At 42.2% G+C, this 20,567-nt stretch overlaps 1 protein-coding gene across 5 annotated transcripts in view; it reads right to left on the reverse strand.

The window, feature by feature from the left end:
• The window catches only part of THRAP3 (thyroid hormone receptor associated protein 3), an 80,178-nt gene that overhangs the window by 6,929 nt on the left and 52,682 nt on the right, over positions 1-20,567 (reverse strand). For 3 of the 5 annotated variants that reach the window (XM_007979393.3, XM_007979391.3, XM_073007477.1), the window contains exons 3-9: positions 15,866-16,033; positions 11,232-12,134; positions 8,756-9,460; positions 6,957-7,129; positions 6,160-6,271; positions 4,964-5,048; positions 2,143-2,330 (exon numbers count right to left, since the gene is read on the reverse strand). In XM_007979393.3, the coding sequence (XP_007977584.1) occupies positions 2,143-2,330; positions 4,964-5,048; positions 6,160-6,271; positions 6,957-7,129; positions 8,756-9,460; positions 11,232-12,134; positions 15,866-16,002 (2,303 nt within the window). In that variant the 5' untranslated portion in view covers positions 16,003-16,033. Of the gene's footprint in view, positions 1-2,142; positions 2,331-4,963; positions 5,049-6,159; positions 6,272-6,956; positions 7,130-8,755; positions 9,461-11,231; positions 12,135-15,865; positions 16,034-16,194; positions 16,312-20,567 lie in introns of all 5 variants that reach the window. The other 2 variants (XM_037997187.2, XM_073007478.1) reach the window with 1 other exon arrangement.

The raw sequence follows: 20,567 nt of genomic DNA on the forward strand, positions 1-20,567 counted from the left end.
AATTAGCCGGGCATCGTAGTGCACATCTGTACTCCTACCTCAGCCTACTTGGAAGGCTGAGGCAGGAGGATCACTTGAGCCCAGCAGTTCAAGGATGCCATGAGCTACAATTGTGCCATTGCACTCCAGCCCGGGCGACAGAACAAGACTCCATCTCAAAATGGGCCAGGTGTGGTAGCTCATGCCTGTAATCCCACCACTTTGGGAGGCCGAGACGGGCGGATCACGAGGTCAGGAGATGGAGACCATCCCGGCTCACACAGTGAAACTCCGTCTCTACTAAAAATGCAAAAAAAATTATCCGGGCGTGGTGGCGGGTGCCAGTAGTTCCAGCTACTCGGGAGGCTGAGGCAGGAGAATGGTGTAAACCCAGGAGGCAGAGCTTGCAGTGACCTGAGATCACGCCACTGCACTCCAGCCTGGGCGACAGAGCGAGACTCTGTCTCGGAGAAAAAAAAAAAAAAATCACAGAATACCGGGGTTTGCAGGGGACTCGTTCAAAGTCACATAGCAAGTCAGAGGTAGGCATGTGTTCCAGGGAGAGGAAATCAAGAGTTAGTTATCCAGACTCAACTCTGAAATGCTTGAGGGGTTCATGTTCCACTTCTAAGTGGCGGCCCAGGCACTACTGTACTACTATTTCCATTCCCTGCTGAGGACTCGCAGGTTCTTTATCTATGGGCAGCCCTGAAAGCTGCCAAGGCTCCTAATGCATAAGTAACACACTGGAATGGGCGACAAAGTAGAACAAAAAGATCTGTGTTTGCGGTCAGCTGATAATTGTGATTTTTTTTTTTTTTGTGAGATGAAGTCTCCTCTGTCACCCAGGCTGGAGTGCAGTGGTGAGATCTCGGCTCACTGCAACCTCCGCCTCCCAGGTTCAAGCGATTCTCCTGCCTCAGCCTCTGGAGTAGCTGGGACTACAGGCGCGCAACACCATGCCCAGCTAATTTTTTTTTTTTAAGTAGAAACAGGGTTTCATGATATTGGCCAGGCTGGTCTCGAACTCCCGACCAGATGATCTGCCTGCCTCGGCCTCCCAAAGTGCTGGGATTACAGGTACGAGCCACTGGGCCCGCGCCCAATACTTGTAATCGTAAGGCACATCATTCTAAGCTTGGCTTATCTTTCAAATGGGCAAAATGGGCATCACACCAACTGTTCAACTTATCTCAAGGGGTTATCAGAAAATTGATACAAAAACACAGCCGGGCACAGTGGCTCACACCTGTAATCCCAGCACTTTGTGAGGCCAAGGTGGGTGAATCGTGAGGTTAGGAGTTCAAGACCAGCCTGGCCAACATGGTGAAACTCCATCTCTAAATACAAAAAATTAGCTGGGTGTGGTGGTGGGCGCCTGTAATCCCAGCTACTCAGGAGGCTGAGGCAGGAGAATCACTTGAACCAGGGAGGCGGAAGTTACACTCTAGCCCAGGCAACAGAGTGAGACTCCGTCTCAAAAAATAAAAGCTTGCCAGCTGAAGTTCAGAATCAGCAGAAGTGCTGCTTCTTACCAGAAGGTATGGGGCTTCAATTGTGCTACTTTTTGTGACACATGATTAAAAAGTCATGGAACATTCAAAAACATAAACAGAAACATCAGGACATAGGCATGAATGTTGCCCCACAAAGTTCAACAATGCCACCTTTGTTTAAGGAGTACCTGGAACACCTCTCCTGGAACTGTCTGTAAAACTAGTTTAAAAGGCACTTCAGATCAACAATCATGTTCTATCTAGTTCCACCCTGTTTCTTTGACTAAACAGTGTTATTACTTGACAATGACTTTGGGCCATTTCTATAATACAACCTCCCCATGAAAATGTGTGATGAAAAAAGGCACATCTAAAACTGCAAAAGGAATTCCCAAATGATTCTAATGATTCTCCACACCATCCCTGTGGTCAATTTAACAGATTAACTTCTGTCATGAAGCCTTCTTTGGACAAAGATCACACTATTTTGATGCAGAAATTGTTTTCAAACTAGGGACCCTATTGAGATTTACATGGATTAAAAGAAGAAACAGGTTGCTGTAATTACTAACCCTAAACTCCTCTGATTTGAAAGTTCTGGTGTACAGCCCAAAGGGGGCAGACAAGAAACTTAAGAGTCTAAAAGGGGTGACAGGGGCTTACGTACTTCTGTTTCTTTGATCCTTTATGAGTTTTCTCTGTTTTCTCAGCTGACCTTTCCCTTGAGTGGCTGGAGTCTCGGGAATCCACTGATTCTCTCGATTTACCTCGTTTAAGATCTCTCTCCTTATGTTTTTTACGACGTTCAATATCAAGGCGGAGATCAACAGGATCATCTTTGTATTTTCCCTCAGCCTATCAAAAGATAAGTCAAAATTAAGGTTTCTGGGATTGAGAGCCATCAACTCAACCATCCCACAAACTGTGGTTTTTACTCCAATGGAGGGGTGCAGAGGAAGCACTGGGAAATGTGAGGCATCTCACCCAACCTTGGAAGGGATGCAGGATGTCTGTCCCACAGAAGTTACTCCATAAGGATCCCTCACAGAACCCAAGCCAGTTCTCCAAAACAATGATGCTGGCCTTCTGAAAATGCTACGCATTGATCTCACTTTGTTTCTTTTCTGGCCCAGTAATGACTCTGGCTAGTTTAGAAGTTGAGAAGGCTGGCCGGGGGCAGTGGCTCACGCCTGTAATTCCAGAACTTTGGGAGGCTGAGGCAGGCGGTTCACTTCAGGAGTTCGAGACCAGCAAGGGCAACAACCAAAACCCTGTTCTCTACTAAAAATACAAAAATCAGCCAAGCAAGGTGGCGTGTGCCTGTAATCCCAGCTACTAGGGAGGCTAAAGCAGAAGAATCGCTTAAACCCAGGAGGTGGAGGTTGCAGTGAGCCGGAGATCGCACCACTGCACTCCATCCTGGCCAATAGAGCGAGACTCTCTCTCTCTCTCAAATAAATAAATAAATAAATAAATAAATAAATAAATAAATAAATAAAAATAAAATATAATAAAATAAAATAAAATAAAAATGTTGAGAAGGCTAAAATTAGCTCTGGAAAAGTAGGTGGTTGGGCTGGCTCAGGCTTAGCCACCACTGAGAGTAGAAATGCTCACCTTCCCCTACCTATACTGTAGTATCCATGCATGGCTTATCCTCCAGTTGGAATTATCTCTGAGTACTGAGTCCAAAGAGGGACAATGGAAGACTTAAGCAGCCTTCAAAACCCTGAGTTATGCTGAGAAATTTCTCTAGAAAGTGAATATTAAAAACTATAGGGAATTCATAAATTGGTATTACCAGGTGAAAGGAAAGGGAAGGAAAGGGGAAGGGGAAGTGGGAAAGAAAGAAAGAAAAAGGAAGGGAGGGAGGAAGGGAAGAAGGGAGGAGGGAAGGAAGGAAAAAACTTCTCTGCTAGCTTCCTAAGCAGTACAGCTATGAAGGTATGTTTTGCAGCAGCAACAGCACACCTGCCCAGACCACTGTAGCAATGGCTTTCAACAGTTCTTGAGAACTCAGTGGGGGCAAAGATGCATGTTAGTTCCAGGACATCCCACACTAGATTTGTCTCATGGAGGAGGTAACTCAGGGAGGAAGAAATGAGCAGTTCACTCTGCATTAACAATTTATATACATGAACTACTAAACTTAAAAAAATTAAGTTTAACAGCAGGAGTGGCAGAAAGTAGGTTTATAGTTTTTTTGGTTTTTTTGGTTTTTTTTTTGAGACAAAGTTTTGCTATTGTTGCCCTGGCTGGAGTGCAGTGGCGCAATCTCGGCTCATTGCAACCTCCACCTTCTGGGTTCAAGTGATTCTCCTGCCTCAGCCTCCCAGGTAGCTGGGATTACAGGCATGCACTACCACACCCGGCTAATTCTGTATTTTTAGTTGAGACGGGGTTTTACCATGTAGGTCAGGCTGGTCTCAAACTCCTGACCTCAGGTGATCCGCGCACCTCAGCCTCCCTAAGTGCTGGGATTACAGGTTTGAGCCACCTTGCCCGGCCGTTTATCGTTTTATCACTTAATTTGTTTCCTAACAGAGGGAACTGGGCCTCTGCATCCTCCAATGAGCAAAAAAAGACAAAAAGACAAATGCAACACTGCTCCCAGGGGTTGACTTTTTAGGGCATGGAGGACAAGATCTCTTCTGATGTTTTAAAGAAAACCTTGGGTTTTACATGGCTAGTGCCAAGCTGGAGAAGGGGTACTCGGAGGAGGAAAGAGGGGTGGGAGAGAAGAGAGACTGCCCAAGAGCGCCTCTCATCACATTCAACCAACAAGACAAATTTTTTTTAGAAAAGGTTTCAGCAGCATTGGAATAACCATCTGTAATTTTAAATGTCAACTGTATATGTGAATGAAGATCAATAAATACTACGATTTTTTAAAGCCCAATTTAGTTATTTCACAGTAAAAGATTGTATACAAGCTTTAACTTCTTAATAACAGTGTTTACGTGCACATCATTGCAAATGTAGCTGGGCCATCAAAGTAATGTTTAACAGTAATTGACAGATGATAGGTATGGCACAATGTTAGGAAAAAAAACTGGACCAGCTGTTTAAAAACAGTCTACTTAAGTTAAGACATGAATATTTCACTCTTCTCTGACATGCATGTCTTTCTGAAATCATGGTTGGAAATAGTGCATGTATACAGTTGATTTGATAATACTTACAAGCAGAAAAATATCACAAAAAGTTTCTTCTCTCATCATGGGCACTTGTTCCAAAACTCCTCTCTTTTTTTTCTCAAGCTCACCTCAATAGACTTTGGGGTCATTTACCATATTCTAACCACTTCACAAAGGTTGTTGATACATTTAATAAAAATTAACCCTTTGTAGTTCATTTTTAGAATTATGCCCATCCTTAAAAGAAAAACACAAACTTAAGTAGAGAGTAATTTAAACAAACACATTTCTGTCAAGTTCATGCCCAACGCACTCATTTTGTTGGAATTACTGATCAAATCAACAGTTCACCTTGTAGCCAGGTTCCCGGGGACTTTTCATTTCATCATGAGCCAAACCATGTTTTCTGAATGTACTGGGGGAAATGTCTATTCTCCTAAAATTGAAAATACAAAACAATATAGTATTCCATTGTGTGAATATGATACTGGTAATATTCTAGCTCCTAAATTGGGTAACAGATTCACAGGCATTATTTTTCCTTACGTTTCATGACTTATATATGTATTACTTTTACTCTTTACTTACATACTTATACTCTCCCGTAGGCATACACACACACACACAGAGTCCCAGGTTCCCAAAGTGTGACAGAAGTTAGAGGTTTTTGTTCTCTTGCGGTTTTGCTACACACAGAAAGATGGACTCACCCACAGCCTTAAAGGTAAGGCCAACTTTATTTCTAGTCCCTATCCACTGAACTGACTCCCACAACCAAATGGAATAGTCTTTAAACCTGCTGGGCTTTAAAATTCTTTGAGATAATCCTACAAGCTACCGCCTCTAGCCCCCAGGCAAATTCTTCCAAAGGAATCCAACCACCATGATTTAATCCATGACTAAACTACCATGAAATATTAATATATGGGTTTGCCTAAACAAATTAGCATTAGGCCAGGCACAGTGGCTCATGCCTGTAATCCCAGCACTTTGGGAGGCCGAGGCGGGCAGGTCACCTGAGGTTGGGAATTCGAGACCAGACTGGCCAACATGTGAAACCCTGTCTCTATTAAAAATACAAAAATTAGCTGGGCATGGTGGCGCACGTCTGTAATCCCAGGTACTTGGGAGGCTGAGGCATGAGAATTGCTTGAACCTGGGAGGCAGAGGTTGCAGGGAGCCTGGTTGTACTCCAGCCTCGGAGGCAGAGCAAGACTCTACCTCAAAAAAAGTAAAGAAAAGAAAAACTAGCATTTACTCTACCTACTCACAGTAATTTCAGGCTAACATTTGCCAGCTCCCAGTAATACAGGAGTTAATCTATGTCAAGAGAGCTGTTTTCCTCAGGCCTAACGTGAGAGACTGTTGATCCAAAGCATGTCCTGTACACTCTAAAATATAAATGCCTACAGCTCTCTTAGAGTCTGAAGGATGTTACCATAAATTTTGTATTAAAGGTGCATTAGCAGCAGAATTTAACACGGTGAGTTTAATGTCTGGTACAAAGTCTTTTATTACAACCTCCAGTATAAGGCCAAGGTCCTTACCTGTGTATCTCTGGGCTTTTCTTGTTTTTGGCTGCCTCCTGCTCAGTTCCTCTCTTTAGGTATTTAGTAAAGCGTTCATGTAATGTCATTCCTGAGGACCCAAAGTGATGCTCTGTTGGGATTAAAAGAAACACAGTATGTTACCAAAGGCAGACACAATGTTTTAACTCTTTTGCAGGAACCAGTAACCAGAGAGATGCAACTAAGGTAGTTAAATCCACACAACAAATATACTGAGAAGAGGAAGGAAAAATGGCTGGTTCAAACACAGTCCCATATTGGGCATTAGATTTCCACTGTAGCTCCCATGTCTTAGGACAAAGAAGCTTGAAGCTTATTCTCCTCAGAAACACAGCACCAACTCTTGCTTGAGTTTATATTCAGATGGAACCTGCCAACTGGCCCAACCCAGCTTCTCCATCACTTCTCTTAGCCATTCCCTAACCTGCTGTACTCCATTTGCCCAGGGGGATGACACAATACTTTGGGGGAAGAAATTCACACCACAAGGTCCGTAAGAGATCACTTAGAGGAGAGAAGACAGAGATGCTAGAAAAGTCATTTTGCTATTGGCTTTAACCTGTTCTCTTGGTCACAGGTTACCAGCATTTCAAAATGCTAAGCTCTGCAATTAAAACATGGAAACTGCTTCCTGAACAGAATTTCCTTCAAGCCAGCCCCTAGCTTCAAAGGCCCTTTAGATGAGATACAGGGCCCCCCAAAACTCCTTATCCACCCACTCATCCTTCTTCTAAGTGTGGAACACCAGCCTGAAGCAGGCCAGGGTCTGGACTCACCTTTAACATGGTGAACAATGGTCACTATATGTTGGGCAAACAGTTCTGAGGGGCTACGCTGAGACTGAGCTGATTGTATGTGTTGGAAAATGGAACGAAACTCCTGTTCCTTTTTGTTGCTATGGACTAGATCTCGGCAAAGCTTGCGTTCCTGAGCCAATAAACCACTGGGTCTGAAAAAGAAATACAGGGAGGCCCAATTAGAACATGATATACAGAAAGAACATTAAAACCATAAAAATATTTTTTTGAAGAGTTTTAAATCTATCCATAAACTTCTTTTCTTCCTACCGAAGTTGAAAGTAACCTCAATGCACTGTAACTATGGAAAACGATATCCAAACTCTCTCTCTTCTTTTTTACTGGAATCTTCAAGTGGAGTGAAGTGTTAAACCTTAGTCACTGCTGGTTTTAACACACCCAACAAATGAGAAAGTATTTTAAAAGATCAACTACAGCTGGGTGCAGTGGTTCACACTTGTAATCTCAACACTTCGGGAGGCAGAGACAGGAGCATCACTTGAGCCCACGAGTTTGAGACTCCATCTCAATCAATCAATCAATAAAAAGATCAGCTAGCATGACCAGCCAAGGCCTGATTCAGGGAGGTGATGTCATGAAGCAGCAGTGGGGTGTGGCTGGAATGCTGTTCCCACAGACTTCCAGCTGGCTGAGTAGTTTACACCAAGTAAAAAACCGCTTAGCCTTGGCCTCCCAACTCTTTCCTAAAGTTTAGGGGACAGGGGGTAGATGTATTGCCTTCCTTAACTCTAAAATTGTGGCCAGGCACAGTGGCTCATGCCTGTAATCCCAGCACTTTGGGAGGCTAAGGCAGGCAGATCACCTGGCTTCAGGGGTTCGAGACCAGCCTGGCCAACATGGTGTAACCCAGCCTCTACTAAAAACACAAAAATTAGCCAGGTGTGGTGGCAGGCGCGTGTAATCCCAGCTACTTGGGAGGCTGAGGCAGGAGAATCGCTTGAACCCGATAGGCAGAGGTTGCAGTGAGTTGACAGTGCACTGCTACACTCCAGCCTGGGTGAGAAAGAGAGGTTCTGGGCCAGGTGTGGTGGCTCACGCCTGTAATCCCAGCACTTTGGGAGGCCAAGGTGGGCGGATCACGAGGTCAGGAGATCGAGACCATCCTGGCTAACATGGTGAAACCTCGTCTCTACTAAAAATACAAAAAATTAGCCAGGCGCCTGTGGTCCCAGCTACTTGGGAGGCTGCCGCAGGAGAATGGCACGAACGTGGGAGGTGGAGCTTGTGGTAAGCGGAGATCACACCACTGCACTCCAGCCTGGGTGACAGAGGGAGACCTCCATCTCAAAAAAAAAAAAAAAAGAAAAAAAAGAAAAAGAAGAGAGAGAGAGAGAGACTGTCTCAAAAATAAAATAAAATACAAATAAAACTGCTACGTTATCTGATGGGGAAGGGCTATACTATAGACTTCGGTGACCCAGCTAGGAACGAAGAAGTGGATCCAGGATGGCTTCACAGGCAAAAGCTATGTTAAACACAAGAAACAGTATTGGACTTGGTGGTGTAGTGATGAACAGAGAGTAAGCCAGTCACTAAGGACTGAAGAGATACTTCATCACCCCAGGGATACTGTCCCCCTCAAAGCACACAATCACTCTGTGACACATACTCTCTAGTGAACACAGGTGGACATGAAAGTATCATCACTGAAGCTTAAGACAGCAGGGGGAACACAACAGAATGTCCCCAGGGAGAAGGGCTAGGAGACACCACTTAGGCCACTAAAGCACTGAGGATTAAGAAGAAGCACATCTCACCGTGCAAGGTCCTCATCAAAAGAGTCCATCCGGACATTGACCTGTGCCTCTCGAGTAATGGAAAAGGAAGACTTCCCCGTGGGAAAATCTCCTTTCACTCCCAGCTTGTCTCGGCTCTCAGAGGTCTTTCTTGGGGGAGGTGATGAGCTTTTCTCCTGGACTGCTTTGTAAGCAGTCACTCGGAAATTCTTCTCAGGCACAAAGCCCCTGTGCCCACCTTCGGTTCTCTTGCCCCGATCCTCCTTTTTGGATCTCTCTGGGAAAGACTCCTCCTCCAGCTCCTCTGTTTTCCTCTGCTTTTCCTTCCCTGGAGGTGCATATACCAGGCCCTCCCATTTGCCTGACTTCTCCTCCTCCTGGTTTTTGTTTGCACCTATGACTTTAGACATATATTTGGGTTCATCATCAAACTCAGATTCCTTCCTTCCCTTAGCTTTGTCCTTATCTTGATCATCCATCTCCTCCTTGTGGAAGTCAGTCATCTTCTTCTCAAAGTCATCTCGGAGCTTATACCTTTTGGGAGACTGACTGCCCCGAAAAGGCTTCTCGGAATCAGTTTTGGGAGCAAAAGAATCAGATTTCATTTTTCCATCACCCAAGCCTGTGTCAGAGAAGCTCCCTTTCTCTTTTATTTTTTCTTTATCGGTATTTGTTTGTTTCTGTTCCTTATCTTTTCCATTCTCTGTCTTCTGCTCTTCTAGATACCTAATTATAAAAACACAAGAGAGACACACAAGAGGCTTCTTAAGCAACTTGCTCTAAAACAGTGCCTTACTGTTTTTGGTTTTGATTCTCTGAAAAAATATGTCTTATGGATTTCAGTATTACCAAAGGACTTTCTACGTGGTTACTTCCTAGCAATTTCTGAAAAACTGCCATTCACAGTTCTATGAACTTGGCAATTAAGAGAAAAATACACGATCCATGGAGTTGTGTCTTACAAAAGCAACCAAAGAGAACAGCAAAAGTTATTTTTAGAATACTAAAAAACAAAAACCTACTTACCTGTAATGTGATCTAGGGCAAAAAATAACTAAGGTCTTACCCAACCTTCACTCAGTCACTTAAAATCTGCTTTCAGCAAAGTTAACATAGAACACCTTGGACTGTTTTGCTTTTATACAACTCACATTTGGAAATACAAGTCTAAAAAGAGACTTCAAATTTGCTTCAAGTCACCTAGAAGATCTAAATATGAAATATACTGTGAACACAAATAAAAACAAAATACATGTTAATGGGGGAGAGGGTGACAGCAGCAAAAATCATCATTCTCTTTCTTATGGAAAAACAGAGCTCATGCTCAATTCTTCTAAAGATTCACAGTCCTGGCATGGAATAAAACTTATGCTTTAAAATAGACTTACTTGGGAGCTAGACTATGAGGACCCAAAGGCATAAGAATGATACAATGAACTTTGGGAACTCAGGGAGAAGGATGGGAGAGGGCAAGGGATTAAAAAACTACACACTGGGTACAGTGTACACTGCTTGGGTGATGGGTGCACCAAAACCTCAGAAATCACCACTAACAAACTTATCCATGTAACCAAACACCACTTATTCCCCCAAAAACCTACTGAAATAAAAATGTAATAAAACAGATTTACTGAAGCCAAGTACAGATTCAAAACGTCTCATCTGTACCATTAATGCAGAAAGCCTAATAATCAAGTCAAAGTTGTATTAATACAGCCAAGAAGAATCAAGGGATCAAAAAATATGCTAAATACGATAAAAGAAAAAAAAAAAGGGAAACCACTTGCTGGGTTAGTCCCTCTTGACCACAACCTGGTCCCAATGCAACTTCCCTGTAACTTCTCTGCCATCCCAATCCATCCAACCATACAAACAAAGATTCATGTTCCAACTCACCGTGTCCCCCAGGGGAGAAAGACGGAAGCACTGTCATGTCCTCTCCTAACACGCAGCCGTGTTGGCTTCTACTGGGACATACACCCACCTTGTGGTTTTAAAACAAGGCCTTCCTGGACTAAGCCTTGGCCTTTCCCATTCTGCCCAGTCTCCTCAACTGGAGGATATTGAGGGTGCAGCTCTTCACCATGATAGGCTGATGCAGATCGAACATAGTAGATGGTGGGTGCTACAGGGTCTAAGAGCTCCAATGGCCATTCATTTTGGCAAAGACCATACTTTTTTTTGATAGCTGACCCACAAATCTCTACTGTTCTTTGGCTTACATTGGTAGAATCCAAGGCAAATTTTAAATGTGAAAACATCATTGCAGAGTAGTCTAAAGAAAGTTTATGCTGCAATACAAATTCAGGAAGGTAGGAAAGCTAGAGTTAACCTAAAGGTTTCCTTGGGTGATGCTTTTAATGTTTACTAATGAAAAGTCTAGGAAATAGGGATTACCTTTTACCATTAATCAGAGCTCTAACTTAGATCACATTACAATTAAACTGCCAGCTAGTGAGATAAAAACACAACCAGGCAGGGGAAATGAGATACTTGCCTCTTTGTATAGGCTGCTCCTCCTGAAGCAGCACTCTCCTCCTTCTGAGATGAGCCATATGTGGAGCCAGTGGATGGTGGACTTTTACCCACAGGGCTCTTTTTGGATGGACTCAGGGACCCAGAACCATGGTCGAACTGACCTTGGTGTGTCCCAGACTGATACCCAGCACCACTTGGCAGAGCTGAGCCCATCTGGGATGTGCTGGAAAGTGGAGGACTAGGTTTTGGCACGGGGCTAGGACGGGGTGACCGCCGCCTCACCACCACAGACTGGAGGGGGCTTTTGAGAGCTGGGCTTCGCTCCCGAGGACTCAGCTCAGAAACTGCTGAGGCCCGTGATGCAGAACCAGTGCCGTAGGTGGCATCTGGCCATGGCTTCGAGCTCTCAGATGCTTTTGTATCTTGGGAGGTGCCTCCAGAGAATGTCTGATCCTTGGCCTCATCTCCCTGGTTATCCCCGGCAGCCTGAGATGGCCGGCTATCCTTGGAAGAGGACTTTTTCTCCTTTGCAGACTTGCGCTTAGAAGATTCAACTCGGCTATGGTTGGAGGAAGAACGGGAGGATGAGGAGCGCCTTGACCGGTCAGAAGACGACTTATCAGAGTTTCTAGAATGGCTCCTGGACCTTGGTGAAGGGGACCTTCTCTTTGGGGACCGGGATCTTGAACGGCCTCGACGAGGACTGTATGCTTGCCGGTAATTCTGCCAATTGGAGCGGTAGTTTCCATAGCCTCCTCGGTTATACTGGCCCCATGGATAAAAGCCTCTGTTGCGCCCACGGAAATAATAGGGCCTTCTATAGCCTCTGTTGTGACCTCGGAAATCCCGATTCTGATATACTCTTGGGTGGTTTCTTTCTCTGTTATGAGCTGGAGAATATGATCTGGAACGAGACCTAGAACTGGAATGGAAAGGAAAGAGACAAATGTTTGAATTTTTGACACAAGTGTTTTTATTCAAGAAAAATCTGTTCTGAAATCCCTGCCCTTATGTGTCACTCACTTTCAGTTTTGTTTTCAAAGCAAGGGCACCAATATTTAATCCCACTACGTATGGCCCTTACTAAGTACAAAAACATGGATAAGAATCATTTGAACAAGTGAAACACAGGTCACTTCATATTGCAGCACATTTAAAATGGAGGAGTACTTCTACAGTGATTGAGAAACTATCAACATTTTCTTAAGGTAGTCAGCTACACAAAGACCATTTTAATATACCATAATAACAGCTTACAGTTTCACAGGCACAGGGATTTTAACAGGGCTGCAGGTCATTGGAAATAAGAGAAAAACTGCAAGCTGTGGTACCTAGACAGGTACTCTGACCCCTACCCATACTGTGGCAACACTTCACACCCTGTCCTAGTCAGCTCTCCGTCTTGTGCGTGACGAATTTCTTAGATACCACTAAGGCTTGGGATCGTAAAAGTGTAGTTACAACAGGTATACACCAAAGAAAACTTGGAGAATGCATCTGCTCAAAGCTTAAAAGAACTTACTAAAATCACATAAACAAAACATACAATATTATTTTTTTAAATTGGGGACCTGGAAATGGTCTCACTACTTAGGTCATATTTCTGTGGCTGAGTACATGATCTTACATAGGTGCCACAAGAGGGCACTATCTGACCATAAGGTACCCAAGGACACATGAAGTTAGCAAAGAGGAACTAAAAAACCCCCCACCACCCTGGTGTGCACAGAAGGCTAGTGTTGTGTTCTTCTCCAGTTAACAATATAGAACTCTGGTAGAGCAAGGTGAATTTCCAGAACCACAGGCACCTGATAGTAACCTAACTTGGTAAAAAAAAAAAAAAACTGTACATTCCTGAGCATCAGGCTTGTCAACGATGAGGAACTTTGTTTCCATCAAAAAGCCAAAAATTACGTATGTTGGTGTAAAAATCCACTGGGGTTCTTGGATCCACTTTTTCCATCTACTATGATATAGATCATTAACATTAAAAAATTACTCCTAAGCAGCTGGCTAGAAATAAGTAAAATTTACTAGAAAACTATTTCAAATAGTATTTTCTTTACATATAGAATAAAAACTCTTCAGTTAATCAGCAGGCCTTCTCATATCTGACTGGTAACAGATGCGTTTTTGTTTTTCCAAATAACTCTATTTAACAAATATACCAGTTTTTTTCAGGATTTAACAACTAAACAAAACAGTATTTTTAAGAAGAAAGTACGTTCAATTTAATCTAAAGATAAAGTGGGATTGGTTTTCCACTATTTATTGCCCGCTGTCCTCAGGATTTTTTATCTACAACATGAATAAGAGCAACTGGCACAGATATATCTTACTGCTGGCTGTTATTGTAATTAAGTACAATTAAAAAAAAAAACTTACCTTCCACACTTTTCATTTGAAAACAGTAACAATATAAGAAAAGAAGGGAGAGGCAGATGCAGATTATGAAAGTGAGTATGACCCGATTAAAGGGCTATGCTTGAGGTAGGTGATCCACCACCAGCACTAAGGAGGGTTTAATTCATGTTCCCATCCTCATAGGCTACTGCTGCTTCTGTTACCAATTACTAGTGAGGGCCCTGGGCATACTGCATCCAAAACTCGCAGTCATTGCACAGATGCAGGAAAATGAGTCTCTGCAGATTGCAAATGAAGTTATTTAAGAGATGTCACTTAAAAGGATACAGTCTGTGAAATACAAGGAAATAATCAATTTTCTCCAATTCTGTAGAACTCAGCAGTTAGTTAATTTAAAGGCATGGTTTCTCAAACTCTCTGGATAGATACTTTCCTTGCAGGAGAGGGAAAACAAAAGAAAAAACCATGAAACAGATAGGCCAGAAATAAAAACTGAACATCCAGTGGCATATTTATCTGTTTCTAAAAAACAGAGAAGTCAGACTACAATCAAGTATAAAAGCATACTTTCTAGTGGAGAAATTCCTCCAGAACAAGTCTCTTCTAGGTATATGATAGCATGTTAAAGTATCTCTAGACCTACCCCAGCACATACTGCCTCCCTAAAATATTTTTTCCTCATTTGCCAAGTCAGTGAGCAACTGCCAAATGATTTGCAGAACAAGGAGAAAAGAACTGCCCAGAATTCCAGCTGTCATACATACTATAGAGTTAGTTAACATTTTTCAATTCAATTCAATTTTGTCTCTCAGTTTTGGTTGCATAGAGGCTATGCAACCAAAACTGAATAATTGGTAAATAATTGAACCAATTATTTAGTTTCTTCTAGTTACCAGATTAAATTTTAAAAAGGTATCTTTCATAACCAAATGAGCTAAAACTGAGGTTTAAACTCCCTAAATCAAGATTCTGGGTACAGGGTAGGAGTTACTAAGAGTCTTGCTTGTCCCATGGCTTTAAAAGCAATTTCCTGAGGTAGATAAATTTAGGGTTTCCCTTTTCAATATCTATGCATACCTACTTTTTCAAGATGGCTTCTCACAGACTTCATTTAACATCTACCTTGTTTTTGTTAAATGGTAAAAAACAAAATCACCAATCCTTTGTTTAATAGACTCCTTAGAAGTACTATAGGGCTCTGGAAATCATCAAGAGTAAAAGTTTAATCACTGACTTCTGAGGTTTATTTTAAATTTCATAATCAATTCATCTAAGACAAAAATTCTAGATACTCATCTGAAATAAACAGCAGGGGTTCCAAGTGTCAAACATGACAAATCATCTCCTTGCTAATATACTTCTGAGAAAAAGAATGAAAATGTACAAAGATTCCCCTTATTAAGTATTTAAATACACCAATATTTCCCAAACTCACATAAAGAAACTTTTATCTACTGAAAGCTTCTTATCTATCCACAAAAGAAAGTTAAAACACTTTTAAAGAATGAAAAATCCAACTCACAACACACACCAAGAGAGGAAAGACGCTGGAGGTTTGGCATCCTATTCCAAGACATAATTAAAATAGGGAAATCCACCTGAAGGTGTGAAAACTGACTGAATTAGGAAATATTGGCAATAAATTCAAAAGAAGTGTTCTTATGTTTAGTGAGATAAAATGATGTTTTCTTTTTTTTTTTTTTTTTTTTTTGAGACAGAGTCTCGCTGTGTCACCCAGGCAAAATGATGTTTTCAACAGTGATTTTTAAAAAGTTTTAAGATACATTTACTAAATAGATGCAGCTTGTTAGTAATTGGCACACTGTATACAAATGACTCCTGGTTAAGTTTCTAAAAGTTTATTTTAGTGAGTTGAAGCTTCTTTTCCTTGCCATGTTGTTCATATTATTAATCCTCTTAGCTATCCTTTATTTGCGGTGATGCAAATAAACTTTGGTTCAGGCCTTCAAAAATACTTTGGTGAAAAATAATCAGCTATAGAGATTTGAAGCAAGCAGCTCAAATAAAAATAAAACGTTCTTTCTTCCAAAGTGGGTGGGAAATACTATGTGCTGGCAGAGGAAAGGAATCAGGCAATCAGCATGGCCATCAAAGCTGATCTGAATTTGTCCTTTAAAGACACCTGGAATATCTTATAGCCCAACCCTGCACCTCAAGCCAACCCCCAGTCCATTTGACACTCACAGAGAAAGTCTAACAAAAGATCTTCAAACATCCACATCAACTGATGCAATGATTACCTCAATATACAAAGTCACACCCCCTTACCTCAGCCTGCGCTTCCTTGAACGAGAGAGAGATCGGCTTCGGGACCGAGACTTCGAAAACGAACGAGAACGAGATCTTGATGCAGATCTTGAGCGAGAAGAGCGAGATCCAGACTTGGATTTGTTTGTTTTTGACATCTCTGAACAGAGGATCACTTTTCAATTACACCTAATGTAAGAAAATGCATTAGAACAAATGAGTGAGTTCCTTTGCAAATGTGAACCTCTGGACATTTTAAAAACACCTTTCTTTTAATCTGGGCAACATAAGACCCCGCATCTACAAAAAATTTTTTTTTTTAAAAATTAGACAGTCATAGTGGTGTGTACCTGTAGTCCTAGCTATTTGAGAGGCTAAGACAGGAGGGAGTGCAAAGTTACAGCGAGCTGTGATCACGCCACTGTACGGCAGCTCTGGAGGAAAGGGCAATACCCTAGCTTCCCCACCTAAAAAAAAAAAGAGAAAGTGGCTAAGTATGGTGGCTCATGCCTATAATCCCAGGGCATTGGGAGGCCAAGGTAGGAGGACTGTTTGAGTCCAGGTGTTCAAGACTAGCCTGGGCAACATAGCAATATCCTGTGTCTACAAAGTAAAAAAAAAAAAAAAAAATTTTTTTTTTTTTTTTTTTTTTTTTTTTTTTGAGATGGAGTTTTGCTTTTGTTGTCCAGGCTGGAGTGTAATGGCTCGATCTCAGCTCACTGCAATCTCCACCTCTTGGGTTCAAGCAATTCTCCTGCCCCAGCCTCCCAAGTAGCTGGGATTACAAGCATGTGCCACCATGCCCAGCTAATCTTTTTGTATTTTTAGTAGAGGCAGCGTTTCTCCTTGTTGGTAAGGCTGGTCTTGAACTACCGACCTAAGGTGATCCGCCCGGCTCAGCCTCCCAAAGTGCTGGGATTACAGGTGTAAGCCACCGCACCTGGCCTACGGAGTAAAAAATTTTTAAATTAGCTGGATGTGCTGGTAAGGGCCTGTAGTCTTAGCTACTCTAGAGGCTATGGTGGGAATGGCCTGAGGCCAGGATTTTGAGACCAGCTTAAGCAACATAGGAAGATTCCCCCACCTCTACAAAAAAACAACTTGTTCAAATAAACTTTAAAAACAGAAAATAACATTAAAAAAAAAAAGATGAAATGACTCATTTTTAAAGAACCCTCAATTTGTTCCAGCTCTTTATTAGACAAGAGTAAGCAGGGCGCAATGGCTCACGCCTGTAATCCCAGCACTTTGGGAGGCTGAGGTAGGCTGATCACCTGAGGTCAGGAGTTCGAGACCAGTATGGCCAACATGGTGAAACCCCATCTCTACTAAAAATACCACAAATCAGCAGGGCGTACTGGTGGGCGGCTATAATCCCAGCTACTCAGGAGGCTGAGACAGGAGAATCGCTTGAACCCAGGAGGCAGACGTTGCAGTGAGCCGGGATCACACCACTGCACTCCAGCCTGGGTGACAAGAGCGAAACTACATCTCAAAAAAAAGAAAAGAAAGAAAAGAAAAGAAAAGAAAAGAGTTAACTTTCAGGGTCATTTTCTCACCAAGAAACAAATTATCTTTTTCCTTTCAAATTATCTTTTTCCTTTTCTCCCCCTCCAGGAAAGAAGAGCACCTCTAAGTTGCCCTGAGAAGTTAACGCCTGGTCTACAAGGTATACTTCTTTATACTCCATTAGTGCCTTGGACATCTTCCCAGCAGTAAAAACTCTAAGTGCTAAAGTACATGTCCACCAAAGACAGTAAGAGTAAGGAATCTGTCAAAGATCACAAAGCTAGTTAATAGCCAAACCAGGTCAAAACTCCAGGGCCTATTCTATCACACTTCACCGCCTAGCAAGATTCTGCCAAGTAATGCCACCTCTTATCTATGAAGGGAAAATAATCATCAAATATTTCTCCCCTCCTACCTCTCAGAATTTGAAGATCTCAGCTCAAAAGCTATCTCCTCAGAGGTTCACCCTGACCACCCAATCAAAAATAGCCACCCAGTCATTCTCTATGTCCAGTACATATCTTATTTGTTTCTTCCGACCAAAACTCAGTATGTGAAGCTATCTTGTTTACTTGTTATTCTGTCTTTAATTAGAATGTAAGCTCTATACCAACAGAAACCTCATCTTTCTTATTTAGTGCTGTATACTCAACACCCAGAATAGCAAATGCTTAACCAGTGTTTTTATTAATTCAATTTATCCTTGAGGAAGGCATTTTTAATCCCATTTTACAGATAAGAATTTTGAGGCATAGAGAAGGTAATTAACTTGCCCAAGGTCATATTGCCAAAATCCAAACCACAATTGGCTCACTCATTCATTCATTCATTCAGACGGAGTCTCCCTATGTTGCCCAGGCTGGTCTCAAACTCCTAAGCTCAATGGATCCTCCTGCCCCAGCCTCCCAAAGTGCTTGGATTACATGCATGAGCCAGCCCACCGAGCCTCACTGTTGGCACATTTAACTGCTACGTTATATTGCCTGTCTACTAGAGCAGTGTCTGGCATACAAGGGGTACTAACGAACTTGTGGAACCAATGAATGCCAAGTGTCCACCCTTACCAAGTTTATAATCTGGTAAAGGTGACAAGATATAGATAAACTGAAAGGTGGTATTTATTTGTTATATTCGAATAAAATATTTGAATGTCAAGAACTGTCCAAAAGACAAAAAAAATGCCTAGGAAGCTGCTATAGCTCCAGCTCACTGGGGAAACAACCAAAATCTTAGAGACATAATTTAGAGGAGGACTGAGAAACCAACAGGAAGTCAGAGACAAAAGGTGATGAATAAGAGACTGCTAGATGAGGATGCCAAGAACCCACAGTTTAAATCCTGCCAAAAAGATTACACTGTTGCAAACTTTAGCAAGGTCAAAGATATTTCAATTTGGAGCTATTTTGGCAGTAGTGTCACTATATGAAGTCAGAATGAAGGAGTAAGTTACTCAGGAGTGGGAGGTGGAGGTGTAAACAAACAATTTACAATGAGAATATTAAAAATAAAAATACATTTTTTCAGTTGGTCTTAAGCATTATTTTGGGGTTCTCTGGGTTCACTCTTGCCAAAAGGAGACCTTTATTTCTGTCACAAGTTCAGGGATATCTATCTATGTCTGCCTAGTAAGAGACTGTCTAACATTCTATTTTAACTTGGGTCAGAAATAAAAATCCATCTAGATGATTTACACAACAGGTGGATATTATCAGACTTTAAAAGAATAAAAAAGGGCAACAAGTTAGTGGAAAAGGAGACACTCAATTCAACACTCAGAAACCAGAAAACTTAAGAAGCTAATTTTCATTAAGATGAAGAAGAGCTGCCATATAAATACAGAGACAAACTTAACAATTCTGCACATATTAAGCTTACTAGAATTGACAAGTGCACTCAAGAGCTGCAATATCATGACGCCCCCCGACCCCCATTCCTGGAGTTTCCTCTTTAATGTGAACTGCAACTAATTATTTTATTTATGTATTTATTTTATTTTTATTTTTATTTATTTATTTTTTTGAGACGGAGTTTTGCTCTTATTGCCCAGGCTAGAGTGCAATGGCACAATCTCAGCTTACTGCAACCTCTGCCACCTGGGTTCAAGTGATTCTCCTGCCTCAGCCTCCCAAGCAGCTGGAATTACAGGTGCCCACCACTACGCCTGGCTAATGTTTTGTACTTTTAGTAAAGATGGGGTTTCACTGTGTTAGCCAGAATGATTTCAATCTCCTGACCTCGTGATCCGCCCGCCTCGGCCTCCCAAAGTGCTGGGATTACAGGCGTGAGACACTGCGCACGGCGCAAGGACAGAATTTCAAATAGCCTTTTGAAATGATTTCAGCTATAATTCTGTCACTAGGAGAAAGAATTTATTTTCAAACTATTCTGCAGAGCCACTTGAGAGGGTAGCACAAACCCATCATCCTTTTCAGAAGCCCAAGTCTTCTTGACTCAAACTGCTTGTCTAATTATCAAGCAGATCAATGGTCCTTGAAAACAGATGCGTTTTACTTAAAACACAACTGTATTTCAAAAAATTTATCCTTACATTTATGGTCAAAACCCGATTGATACCTGGTGGAGTGACTCTGTAATCTTAGTCCTTTGGGAGGTCAAGGCAGGAACATCACCTGGAGTCAGGAGTTTGAGACCAGCCTGGCAAACATGGCAAAACCCCGTCTCTACTAAAAATACAAAAATTAGCCAAGCGTGGTGGCAGGCACCTGTAATCCCAGCTACTCGGGAAGCTGAGGCAGGGAGAATTACTTGAATCCAGGAGGGGGAAGTTGCAGTGAGCCAAGATCATGCCAGTGCACTCCAGCCTGGGCGACAGGGCAAGACTCCATCTCCAAAAAAAAAAAAAAAAGCGGGGTGGAGGGGTGTTGGGCACGGTGGTTCATGACTGTAATCCCATTCAGCACTTGGAGAGGCCGAGGCAGGTGGATCACCTGAGGTCAGGAGGTCAAGACCAGCGTAGCCAACATGGTGAAACCCCGTCTCTACAAAAAAAAAAATACAAAAATTAGCTGGGCATGGTGGCGGGAACCTGTAATCCCAGCTACTTGGGAGGCTGAGGCAGGAGAATCGCTTGAACCTGGAGGGCGGAGGTGGCAGTGAGCCTAGATTGCACCACTGCACTCCAGCTTGGGCAACAAAAGCTAAACTCCATCTCAAAAAAAAATAATAATAATTTAAAAACCCAATTGACCATAAA

Source organism: Chlorocebus sabaeus, chromosome 20 (genome assembly GCF_047675955.1).
Source record: "Chlorocebus sabaeus isolate Y175 chromosome 20, mChlSab1.0.hap1, whole genome shotgun sequence".
NCBI classification, from domain to species: Eukaryota; Metazoa; Chordata; class Mammalia; order Primates; family Cercopithecidae; genus Chlorocebus; species Chlorocebus sabaeus.